This window comes from Acinonyx jubatus, chromosome E2, assembly GCF_027475565.1.
Source record: "Acinonyx jubatus isolate Ajub_Pintada_27869175 chromosome E2, VMU_Ajub_asm_v1.0, whole genome shotgun sequence".
NCBI lineage: Eukaryota > Metazoa > Chordata > Mammalia > Carnivora > Felidae > Acinonyx > Acinonyx jubatus.
In genome coordinates this window covers 48413643-48426137 of record NC_069396.1, presented here as the reverse complement: position 1 = coordinate 48426137, position 12495 = coordinate 48413643, and the positions used below count along the sequence as shown (strand labels likewise).

Sequence of the window (12495 nt, the reverse complement as noted above, 5' to 3'; positions counted from 1 at the left end):
CCCCCTCCAAGGGCAAAGCCTCCCTCACCCTCTCCCTGCCCCTGTCCACAGGGGGTGTCTTCACCGTTCTGAGAGTCCAAGGATGCATGTCCCAAGATGGCTGCAACGTGCTTAATGGGACTCGGGAAATCGGGTCCATCGTTGTGAGTGAGGACTGCAGCCCTAACGGTGAGTGTCACCAGAGAAGCGCAGCCTTGGGCGCGAGGACCCGCTGGTAACCTAAATGTTTGGTTTTGGTTTTGTTTTGAGAGAGAGAGAGACAGACAGAGAGACAGAGCACGAGCAGGGGAGGGGCAGAGAGAGAGGGAGACCCAGAATCCGAAGCAGGCTCCAGGCTCCGAGCCGTCGACACAGAGACCGACGCGGGGCTCGAACCCACGAACGGCGAGACCACAACCTGAGCCGAAGTCGGACGCTTAACCGACTGAGCCACGCAGGCGCCCCCTCTAAATGTTTATTAAGGCCAGATTGCGTGGGTCTTTGGAGTTACAGTTTAGGGACTAGGGATTTTATTCGGAGAGGGATGGGGACCTTTTTGGATGGAGCCTTCTGAGCAGAGGAGCTTGAATCGGCTTTCCCCTTACGAGGGGTGCTGCTGGGGGGCGTGGGCCAGAAATCAGGGTGGGGGAGCAGGTGAGGGCGTGTGGTCCCGGGCCTGGCGGAAGCAGTGGAGATGGTGAGAAGCCGTCAGGTTCTGGAGGTAGGTTTGCAGCTTGAGCCACAGGATTTCCTGATGGGTGCAACCCAAGAGGAAGGCAGTTGTCGAGGATGACGGCAATGTTTTACCGGAGCAGCTGCCTTTGGCCAAGATGGGGAGGACGGGGCCCAGAGAAGCGGGTCCGGGCTCGGGGCAGGCAGCAGAGGGTGATTTGGTCGTCTGCGTGGTGGGAAGATGGGCAGGCCTCCCTCGTGGGCTTGTGGCGAAGGTCACGTGTGTGGATGCTGCCTCGCCAGCCCAGGTGTTTCAAGGGACACATCCCTCCTGGCCACATGAGGGCCAAAGAGAAGGTCTAGGCTCATGGTTTTCAAAGGGACTCCTGAGGGCGCAGGGGCCCAGGTAGCCGAGGACAGCCGTCACCCCCCCCCCCCCCCGCCCCGAGGAGCCAGAACACCTGAGTTCCCAGCTCAGCTCTGCCAGTGACCTGTGGTGGGACACGGGGCAAGCTACTTAACGAGTCCTCTACCTCTGTTTCCCATCTTTTTTTTTTTTTTTTAATGATTATTTGTGTATTTTTGAGAGGGAGCTGGGGAGGGGCAGAGAAAGAGGAGAGAGGGAATCTCAAGCGGGTTCGGTGATGTCCCACATGGGGCTCGATCCCACAAACCGTGAGATCGCGCCCGGAGCCAAACCCGAGAGACAGACAGTTAACCGACTGAGCCACCCAGGTGCCCTGTTTCCCACCTGGACAATGGGACGATGATGGTGGCTGGAGGTGGCTGTGAGGTAATCCCGGTGGCCGCAGGGGGGCGGGGGGGGGGGTGGCTCAGACGCAGAGTAAAGGCTCCGTACGCCCTAGGCATTTTGAGTATTTTGCTCTGGAACACAGGGTTTCTCAGTTGAAAGAAATCTATGGGGGCAGGCTCCCCTCCTCATCCAGGTGAGAGCCCTGAGTGCCACACAGGAAGTGGAGCCGTTGTCCCCGTCACACCCAATAGCCTTCCTCAAGGGTCGTGGAGAAAGGCTCCTGCAGACGTTCGGGCAAAAACAGGGCGAAGGATGTGGATGGGACTCCGACTTCCAAGGTCCCTCCTAAATCTAAGGTGGCAGGACTCTGTGGCCAGGTCACCTGGAGAATGCCTCGGGGACGCACGGGACCCGGAGGGAAGGCGTGGCCGATTCCCTGGCTTACACGGACCCTGCCATCTCCTTCTCTGCAGCTTTTCTGACCTGTGAATGGGGGAGCGAGTTACACACTGGTCGAAACCTGTCTCGGATGCCCATCAGGTGGACCACAACTCAGAAGATTTGTGACCCTGGGGAGGTGTGTGAGGAGACTCTTCTGCTGGTGGAGGCAGGTGCGTGGGCTGCGGCAGAGGGCGAGTCTGGGCTCCCGAGTCTCCCCGCCCTGGGTCAGTTCCCCCAGCTTCCTGCCTGGTTCCCCTCACGCTCAGGCCTGCCTTCCTCTTTCCGTGCCTGGGTTCCCCCTTCTGGGAACGGGGCAAAGTGACAGCAGCGATAGTACCGCCCTTGCTACCTCGCAAGAGGCCACGTGAGGGAGATGGAGAACGGAGCGGGCACAGAGTGACCTCGCCGGTCTCCCTCGAGATCTATCGAGCGCCTGCCGTGTGCCAGGCACTGTTGGTGGCACCGTGGACCCTTCGTATCCTCCTTCCTCCAGCGTTACGTGCCAGTGGGGAGGCAGCGAGAAATACAAACGCAGCAGAGTAAGGTATGGGAGTGAAGACAAGAGCAACCCGGCCAGGAAAGGAGGCAGGGAGAGCGAGGTGAAGGCTGCCGTTGGAAAACAGGTGCTCTTGGGAGGCCGTACCGAGCGAGTGACATTCGAGGAAGAATGAAAACGCCACAGAGCTGACTCTGGCCCCAGCCTTCACCCTACACTCCGTGTGCCCTGTGTTCAGGCACTGGCATTACCCCTCCACCCGCCTGCCGGGCGTCAGGGAGCCCCTGGCTCATCAGAGCCCCACTCCCCCAGCCCAGCTTCTGCTCTCTCTCACCCCTCAGGACAGAGCTCAGTCATAGTGGGAAGCAAAGGCTGCACCAAGGGCAGGCCGCAGGATGCCCCAACTGTCTCCATACACTCGGGGCCCCCTGGAGTGCTGGTCGCCTCCTATGCCCATTTCTGCTCCTCCAACAGGTGCAACAGGGCCAGGAGTACCAGCGTCCTACTGAACTCTCTCCCTCGTCCAGGTATGGAATCCCAGGGGGTCGGGTGGGACTGGGGACACTGAGAGATGGGGAGGCACAGAGACTCTGGGGATCGAGGAGGGTGGCTACAGCTAGGAGCAGAGCCGTGCGCCCCAGCCTTCTCTCTACTTTTCAGCTGCCCCCACCCCGGGAGACTTGCAGTGCCCCATCTGTGTGCGGGGCTCTGCCCCGTGCCCAGGAAACCCGGAAAACGTTACATGCCCTAACGGCACGACTCACTGTTACAACGGTTACATTAGGCTCTATGGAGGTGAGTCCTGATGGCCAGGTCCCAAGCATGCAGGGTTGAGGGCCTGGATTCCGTGGTTCTGAGGTGGGAGGGTGCTTGAGGCCCTGACTCATGGGTCTGAGGGTACAGGGGCCTGGGAACTCAGGTTTCTAGCTCTGAGGGAGGAGGGGACTAAGCCCTGCCTCCTGATCTGAGGGGGCTGGGATTCCGTGGGTCTCAGGAATTTAAGGGTATGGTCCTTTGAAACCTCTCTGACTCAATCTTCACTCTCTAGGTGGGATCACCTCTAAAATCCATATTCAGGGCTGCGTGACCGAAGCTTCCAGCTCCTTGTTGAACCATACACAGAAAATTGGGATCTTCTCCGTGGCTGAGAATTCGGAGGAACCGCTCGAGCCCTTTCTCCAAGATGGAGCTGTCCCCACCCGCCTACTGGCTTGGGTGGTGGGACTTGGCTTGTCCCTAGCCCTCTGGTGTGGGATGCCTCTCTGCTGAGCCCATTTCCCGATGATTCTCAGCGCCTTGCTGATTCCCCGAGCCAACTTTTCCTCTGACCTCATAACCAAACAGCCTTGGGCGTTGAATGATTTCCTTGTCCTCTCCATGAATGATCATCCCTCGACACCCCCACAGACCTCCGTGACCTGGTAACAACACGCCGCTGGGAGCGGCTGAACTTGCCCTCTGGGAGAGTCAAGGAGTGGCCACTTGTGTCCGATAATAAAGGCATCGTCCTTTCCCTGAATGCTGGCGTCTGTCTATGACAGGGGAGGGCAGGACCCGCAGAGATCTGACATGGGGAGGACAGGAGCTCGGTGAGAGATTCACCATCTCAAGCCCTTCCTTCACCGGCCTGCTGCCCGTGCCTCATTCCAGACTGAGTGGCAGCAGGGGCGTCAGGATGTTCCGGCCCAAGGAATCTGGGCATCACCATGACCTGAGAGGAGGCGTTGCACTACAACCCGTGAGGCTTCTCTCTGAGCAGGCAGGGCCTCAGCACAAAGGGGGCTCAGCCCGCCTGAGGAACTTGACTTAGGGTTTGTGCGGAGTAGAGAAACAAAAGGTTGGTGCGGTTTCCTGAGGCTGATCTCACTGGGTCTCTGTCGTCCCCCTGGGCCCCGAGAAGGGCGAGGAGAAGTCATTACCATTACTGGACTCTGTAGGGAGAAGGGTAGGTGGGGGAGGTCGAGAGAGGGCTGCCTTGTAGGCGCTCTGATCTCAGGCTAAAAGGGCACCTGGGCGACTCAGTCGGTTAAGCGGCCGACTTTGGCTCAGGTCGTGATCTCTCGCGGTTCATGAGTTTGAGCCCCACGTCAGGCTCTGAGCTGACAGCTTGGAGCCTGGAGTCCGCTTCAGATTCCGTGTCTCCCTCTCTCTCTGTCCGTCCCCCGCTCGTGCCCTGTCTCTCTCTCAAAAGTGAATAAAATTAAAAAAAAAAAAAGCCACCCAGATCGCTCTGTAGGGAGGGAGCTGAGGAATTACCACCCCAGCCTTACTCAGTGTCCTCCCTCTGGTCTCCTGTTAGGGGCTTCTGTTGACTGAGCCCTCCTATAGGAGGTCCCATGGATCTGCCGTGCAAGGCGCAGAGCAGGGGGAGAAGGGGAGACGGAATCTGGAGAAGGAAGCCAAGTGTCCAGCCCGGTCCACGCTCTTCCCTCCTTTCCTTTGTCCAGGTGAAAACCAGAGCCCTCAATTTAGAAGACACGCAATTCTCATCCATTACTTAACCACAGGAACACGGTGTGCTAATGACGATGCGTCGGACTCTCACAGTGATAGACACCTGTTTCTTCAAGTGCTGCGGGGAGAGGAAGATGGGGGGAGGGGGAGAAGGTCACGTAAAACGAAGCTGCAAAGGTCCTGGGTGCATAGCGGGAGGTGATCAGAACTGCCTTCTCCCCCCGCACGCTCCATATCCTCTTGCCACCTGCCAACGCCTACTCACAACAAATTGCTGTGTGACACAAATCATTCTTACGAGGGGTGGGTGTCTGATGATCTCATTTTCATTGGCTGTCTGCAGTTTTCCATCGAGCAGGGCCACTGGCCCCTGAAATACGAAGTTGTCATCCGGTTTCCACCCTCTGGTGGTCAGGTTCCATCTGGCGACCAGCAGAATGACCCCACCTTCTGTTACAGCGGCGCGGGTAAGCACAAAATGGCGAGGTTGCAGTCGTGGCTTCCAGTTGCTTAGAACTACAATGGATTCCCCACCCACCTCAATCCCCAGGCCACAGAGGCCAGAAGCAAGAATCCTTTTTTTTTTATTTGTTTATTTTGAGAGAGAGAGACCACGCAAGTGGGGAAGAGACAGAGAGAGAGAGAGGGAGGGAGAGAGAGAACCCCAAGCAGGCTCCACACCACCCCACAGAGCCTGATGCAGGGCTCGAACTCACAAACCGCGAGATCGCGACCTGAGCCGAAGCCACACACTTAACCGACTGAGCCACCCAAGCGCCTGGCAAGAATTCTTTAAGTGGGTCATCGAGTGCACTGGTGGGAGGGGCTCTCCCTCATTCTTTTTTTTTTTTTTTTTTTTGACATTTATTCATCTTTAAGAGACAGAGAGAGACAGAGCGCGAGTGGGGGAGGAGCAGAGAGAGAGGGAGACCCAGAGTCCGAAGCAGGCTCCAGGCTCTGAGCTGTCAGCACAGAGCCCCATGCGGGACTCCAATTCACTGACCGTGAGATCATGACCTGAGCCGAAGTCAGACGCTTAACCGACTGAGCCACCCAGGCTCCCCATCCCTCATTCTGATCTTGTTTCACGGGACCCCTGCATGCTGGCTCTGGGGGATATCGCACCATAGACTGAGCACTGGTTTGAGACGTCCATTTCTGATAGATGACAGGGTGCTGTCTCTCACCTGGTGTCCTCCTAAGCCATCGTAGGCAGTTCCATCATTCCGATGAGCCACCCGTCTCTGTGTAATGGGGCACCTGGGAAGGTCTTGAGCTCCATGGTTGTGTAAGTTAGTTACCTCACTACCTCGTGGGATACTGTAGGCATTTTCTTTTAAAAAAAAAATTTTTTTTTAACGTTTATTTTTGAGACAGAGAGAGACAGCATGAACGGGGGAGGGCCAGAGAGAGGGGGAGACACAGAATCCGAAACAGGCTCCAGGCTCTGAGCTGTCAGCACAGAGCCTGATGCGGGGCTCAAACCCACGGACCACGAGACCATGACCTGAGCCGAAGTCAGCCGCTTAACCGACTGAGCCACCCAGGCGCCCCTGTAGGCATTTTCTAAGTTCCCAAATGGTAGTGTTGGCAGAAGCACTGAGTACAAGGAAGGCAAATGGGAACCCATGGTATGTGCCAGTCCCTATAAGGGTGAAGCTTAGCCCTCTCCACGATGGGGTATGTCCTGTGTAGTCCTGCTGTAAAACGACACCATGAGGCACTTCGCACTGGCCTCTGCCTCTGTTGGTTTGGGCCCTGAGTTCAGTCAACACCCAGGTCGGCCTTGAGGAGAGGTAGCCCATGTGTTGTAACCGTGTGGAGCTTCCACCCCTGCCCATGGGACCGCTCCTCAGTGCGTGCATTCTGGTGGGCATCGGCGTGGGTCGTGAAGATTCACGCTCCGTGTCTACCCCCAGAGGACCATCCACGTATCTTCCCCAGTATCCATTTTATCCTTTTAGTCTTTTCTTTCTTTTATATACTTTTATTCTTTCCAAGTCCTTGGCTAGGTGGCTCATATGGATCCGTGCATCAGTGGACCTAAGGACGTCCCTCTGTCCCGTAAGGTGGAGCCCTGAGGTTTTGCCACCCGAAGGACTTCCCTACATTATTCTTTCAGGACCACATGGGTGCAGGGCTAACCCAGCATCTACCCACTGCCCGGTGCCAGCCCATCGTACAGATCTATCTATAAACCTGGTCTATTATTTCTCTTCTCTGGGATCACAGGGAATATCCGTAAGCCCATAGTGTCGGTGGAGGGAAAAGCATCAGGAGCAGGTGCCATGGGCATCTGAGCCATCTGTCGAGGCATACGCCTTTGCCTTGTATTAGTGCTTGAGTCGGATCTCATACATGCCTCTTCTGTGGATGATGGATGCTGTGTGCACACCCAATGTCATGGCTTGGTAGTTTTCATCCAGGATGTGATGGGCAGTTCAGGTCACAATGCCCTTGGCGTTCGTGGCCAGGTGACTCTGTCAGTTTGGCCTTCTAGAGCAAAGCACCATTGCTTATCAATGACAGACGCTCACTTCTCACAGTTTGGGAGGCTGGAAGTCTAAGGTCAAGGTGCCTGCATGGCTCTGGGGAGGCCCCCTTGTGGGCTGCAGATGATACACTTCTCACTGCATCTTCATGTGGCTGAAGGAGAGCTAACCCGTTTGGGCTTGCTTCCTAAGAGGGCGCTGTGATGGTTGATTGTATCTTTAACCTGATTGGGCTAAGGGATGCCCACATAGCTGTAAGATGTTATTTCTGGGTGCTTCTGCAAGGCTGTTTCCAGAAGCCTTCAGAATGTCACTTGAATGGATGTGAGGGGGCCTCTTCCAATCTGTTGAGAGCCTGAGTAGAACAAAAAGGTGGAGGAAGAAGGGATCTGAGCTCTGCAGGGGCTGGGACATCCAGCTCCTCCTGCCCTTAGGCATCAGCTTTCCCATTCTCTGGCCTTCAGATTTGGACTGGGGATTTAGACCATTGGCTCCCTGGTTCTTAGGCCTGAGGTTGGATTGGAATGACACCACCTGGCTCCCTGGGCCTCCAGCTCACAGACGGCAGATCATGGGAATTCTTAGCCTATCTCTCTCTCTATATGCCCTGTTGGTTTTGTTTCTCTGGAGAACCCTGACTAATACAGGCACTAATCCCATTCACGAAAACTCCACGCTTATGACTTGGTAACTTCCCGAAGGCTCCAGCATTAAACACCTTCACACCGGGATTAGAGTTTCAACATACGAATTATTGGGTGGGACCCACACATTTAGTCCAGTGCACCCAGCATCCAGATTCCAGTGGCCCAAAGACAAGCCAGGAGTTCATTTTCAGATTGGTATCTGCAGAGGGAGGCACGGATTTTCTCCAAAGCCTGGAGTTCTGCACTGTGATTCTTCCATTGGAGATTGTAAAATAGTCCATAGAAAGTGGGCTGGGTTTGAAACAGATGCTCTTGGGGCGCCTGGGTGGCTCAGTCAGTTAAGCGTCTGACTTCGGCTCAGGTCATGATCTCACTGTTCATGGGTTTGAGCCCTGTGTCAGATTCTGTGCCGACAGCTCAGAGCCTGGAGCCTGCTTCGGATTCTGTGTCTCCTTCTCTCTCTCTGCCCCTCCCCTGCTCATGCTCTGTCTCTCCCTCTCAAAAATAAATAAACATTAAAAAAAACGAGAAACGGATGCTCTTACTGCCATTAATTTCTACATATAATCACCCAGGAGTTATTTTAGAAGACTATTTTGACATTTCCAACTGGAAGACTTTGGTGGCCAAAGTCTAAGGGTTAATTTCTAATATAATTCCTTTGAGGTTTTTAATGGTTGGTCCTTCTCCTAAGTTATGGCTATTTCCTATATGGCTTATCGTTTGCTGTCCCTACCATTTAGTATTCAAATGTATCTGCACTTATGAACATGGCCATTCTCCTTCTTTTAGCGCCAGCATGAGGATTAGTCAAGTCTGATTTCCCCTTACAGGAAGTAAGGTTTTTGCCTAATTGGATTTGTGAAACCAGTCACAAGATTTTAAAAATCAATTGCAAGTGACCGATCCATTGCAAAAAAAAAAAAAAAAAAAAAAAAAAAAAAAGGAAAAGGAGAAAGGAAAAAAAAAAAGTGAACCGTGGGCTACACCAGAAGAAAAAAATAATTGGAATTTAGGTTTTATTTATTTGCAGAGACTTGAGCCAGATTATGGTCATTTGATTTCTAAATTATTCACATTGGGTCTAAAGTCAATTTCAATCAACAAAGAACCAATTTTTAGAAAAATATTTTGGGTTTTTAAATCTGAGGACATTCTTTTTTGTTTGTTTATTTATTTTGAGAGAGAGAGAGAGAGAGAGGTGAGCAGGTTAGCAGCAGAGAGAGGGGAGAGAGAGAATCCCAAGCCTGTTCCACACGGGCAGCACGGAGCCCGATGCGGGGCTCAAACTCATGAACCATGAGTTCATAACCTGAGCCAAAATCAAGAGTCTGAACCACCCAGGCACCCCAACAAAGAACCAGCTTTTAAAGCTGTTTAAATTCTGTGGGACAGGAGTTGCAAAAGAAAAGGATGAAGGAGACAAGAAAGGGGTTAAGAAAAAGAGGTGGAAAGAGAGGAAGAGAGAAAAAGCAAATGGAAAGATCTGAGCAAGAGAAAATTAGCTACAGAATGGAGAAGGATAAACAGACAGTAAAAAGCGACAGCGCGAAGTTTAGGTTTATAGTAGCTGAAGACCAGCCTCTGTCCTCTGGACGTTGACCTCTAATCTGATCCCAGAATCAGAAGCTCCTTAACTCCGACCCCACCCAAGTTCACATTCTGACCCTGACTATGCTCTCACAGCCAGTTCCTGACCAGGCTGAGCCCTGACCCTGGCCCTAAACCCTGACTGCACCACAGACTTGAACTCTAAGGAACCTAAAATGGCCATTTCCCAAGAGATTCCCCCAAGATGGTGCCTCTTGGGATAGCGGTGGGGGAGGCAGTCTCTGCTCTGCCAGCCTTCCTCTTCCCCGTCTGTGCCGGCTGTGTCCCATACTTACACATCCTCTGAAGACACTTAAAAAACAAATCACAGAGGCGCCTGGGTGGCTCAGTCGTTTGAGCGTCCGACTTTGGCTCAGGCCACAGTCTCACGGTTCGTGGGTTCGAGCTTGGGACAGGCTCTGCGCTGACAGCTCGGAGCCCGGAGCCTGCTTCGGATTCTGTGTCTCCCTCTCTCTCTCTGCCCCTCCCCTGCTCATGCTCTGTCTCTCTGTCTTTCAAAAATGAATAAAAACCATTTAAAAAAATCACTTCGTTGGTCTTGCATTGCTTGTCCCGCCTCTTCTCTTCTCAGACAAGCATCTTCAACTCTCTGGATACCTTTCTTAGCTTCTATGCGTTCTCCTTTGACTCACCCATCCGTCTTTCCATCTTCCCCTTTCGCTAAAATTGCTTTTACCAAGGTCGCTGACCCCCTGCCAGCCACTCTTCGGGCCAGTTTTGTGGCATTTGATATGATACATCACTTCTTTCCTGCAGTCACCCCCTGACAGGGTGACAAATCGAAAAGAAAAAGAAAAGAAAAATTAATTTTCCCTGGTGCAAAAAGGGAAAAAGAGCCCCCTTTCTTTCAGAAGCATCTTCTAATGATATTTTAAATGTTTTATTTATTTTTGAAAGAGAGAGAGACAGAGTATGAGAGGGGGAGGGGCAGAGAGAGAGAGAGACACACACACAGAATCCGAAGCAGACCCCAGGCCCCGAGCTGTCAGCACAGAGCCCGACGCGGGCCTCAAACTCACCAACCGGGAGATCATGACCTGAGCCGAAGTCAGACGCTTAACTGACTGAGCCACCCAGGCGCCCCATTCAGAAGTGTTTTCTTTAGGAAATGTATAATCGTAAGTAGATTATTTCTCTTTGGGATGTAGGTAAATCTTGAAAACATAAATAGGTCTCTTGTCCCCTTTACAGCTCAGGAATGCCTTTCTCAAGGACGTAGGACCCATCTCCTTGAAATACAATCAGCAGGGAAGACAGCGCCCTGAGATGATCTCAGTCTAGCTCGGTTCATCCCCAGTATCCGGGGAAGGGTAGGAACCTGATGTAGGGTGGTCACCTCCTTCCAGCTTACAGAACTACCTCTAGTCATAACGGTAGGAGAAGTTGATCTTTCCTTCGGATACAGCCAGTTAACTAACACAGATGGTCACCCCCGATTACCAGGTTAACTTAGGACGAACTCTGTATGATAAATGGTGCCGTCCAGGCCTCTTATTTGAGGACTATTGTTCAGACAGAGAACATTGTGTAATGAGTCGTGTCTGCCCGGCTGTACAAGGGGGGGGAGCTTGCCTTCTGTCCGTACAGTTGCCTGGCGGGTCGCCTGGGGTGCACATCACATTCCGGTTTAATGCCTATTCCATCGTAAAACGGTTATTTTGAGGGCGCCTGGGTGACTCAGTCGGTTAAGCGTCCGACTCTGATTTCAGCTCCAGTCATAACCTCACAGTTCATGGGATCGAGTCCTGTCACAGGCTCTATGGTGAGTGTGGGGCTTACTTGAGATTCTCTCTCTCTCTCTCTCTCTCTCTCTCTCCCTCTCAAAATAAATAAATAAACGTTTTAAAGCTTTTATTTATTTTTTTTCTCTTCCACCTGTGTGGAGAGGTTTTCTGGATTGAGAAGAGACTTTGTGTTTCTTCTTCCCCCCCCACCCTTTTTTATTGAATACATTGGCCCTGTAACCCTGGGTAAACTGAAGGGGTACAATACGTTATTAACTTGACCTTTAGCAGAACTAACCTACTCTCTGTGAGAACCTTGAGGAGGGAAGGACCAGACCCTCCCAGGAGACAAGACCTGCCTACAGCTGAAACAGGTGCCCGTGATGCTAGCAAGTCCGTTCAGGGTCACGTCGACCTACGACTCACCGCCTGGGCACCTGCTTCTTCTGCACACAGCCCTCCCCTCTTTTCCACGCCTTCTCTTTTCGACCGCCCTGCACCCCACTCCCCCTGGAAGGGGGGGATGGTCTTTGGGACATTCGTCCGCCGTCTTCCCAGGTTGCCAGCTTCCCGAATAAAGCAACCTTTCTTTACCCATCATCGCTTGTCTCGCAAGTGTCGATTTTTGAGGGGCAAGCAGCCAAATGTGAGTTCGGAACCGGTAATCATTCCAGTCATAGTATTGACAGAAAGACAGAACAATGGAACGGAACAGAGGATCCTGAAATAAATCCATGCATTTTCTGTCAGTCAACTGATTTTTTTTAAAGTTCTTTATTATTATTATTTTTAATGTTTATTTATTTCTGAGAGAGACAGAGACAGAGCACGAGTGGGGGAGGGGCAGAGAGAGAGGGAGACCCAGAATCCAAAACAAAGCAGGCCCCAGGCTCTGAGCTGTCAGCACAGACCCCCACGGGGGCCCGAACCCATGAACCATGAGATCATGACCTGAGCTGAAGTCAGGTGCTTCACTGACTGAGCCACCCAGGCGCCCCTATTTGCGCCTTTTAAAAATTATAGCCTTGGGGCACTGAGTGGCTCAGTCGGTTGAGGGTCTGACTTCAGCTCACAGTTGGTGAGTTCGAGCACTGCACCAGGCTCTCTGCCATCAGCACAGATCCCACTTTGGATCCTCTCTCTCAAAAAGAAAACATTTAAAAAAATACACAGTGGGAAAGGATCGTCTCTTCAAATGATGTTGGGAAAAATGGATATCCACATG

The 12495-nt window shown here is 52.7% G+C and overlaps 1 protein-coding gene across 16 annotated transcripts in view; it reads left to right on the top strand.

The window, feature by feature from the left end:
* CD177 (CD177 molecule) overlaps positions 1-3861 on the top strand; it is a 34989-nt gene extending 31128 nt beyond the window's left edge. For all 16 annotated transcript variants that reach the window (XM_053210734.1, XM_053210735.1, XM_053210736.1 and 13 more), the window contains 5 exons: positions 52-168; positions 1879-2016; positions 2684-2869; positions 3003-3137; positions 3391-3861. In XM_053210734.1, coding sequence (XP_053066709.1) covers positions 52-168; positions 1879-2016; positions 2684-2869; positions 3003-3137; positions 3391-3611 — 797 coding nt within the window. In that variant the 3' untranslated portion in view covers positions 3612-3861. The remainder of the gene's footprint in view (positions 1-51; positions 169-1878; positions 2017-2683; positions 2870-3002; positions 3138-3390) is intronic.
* Positions 3862-12495: the final 8634 nt, after the last annotated feature.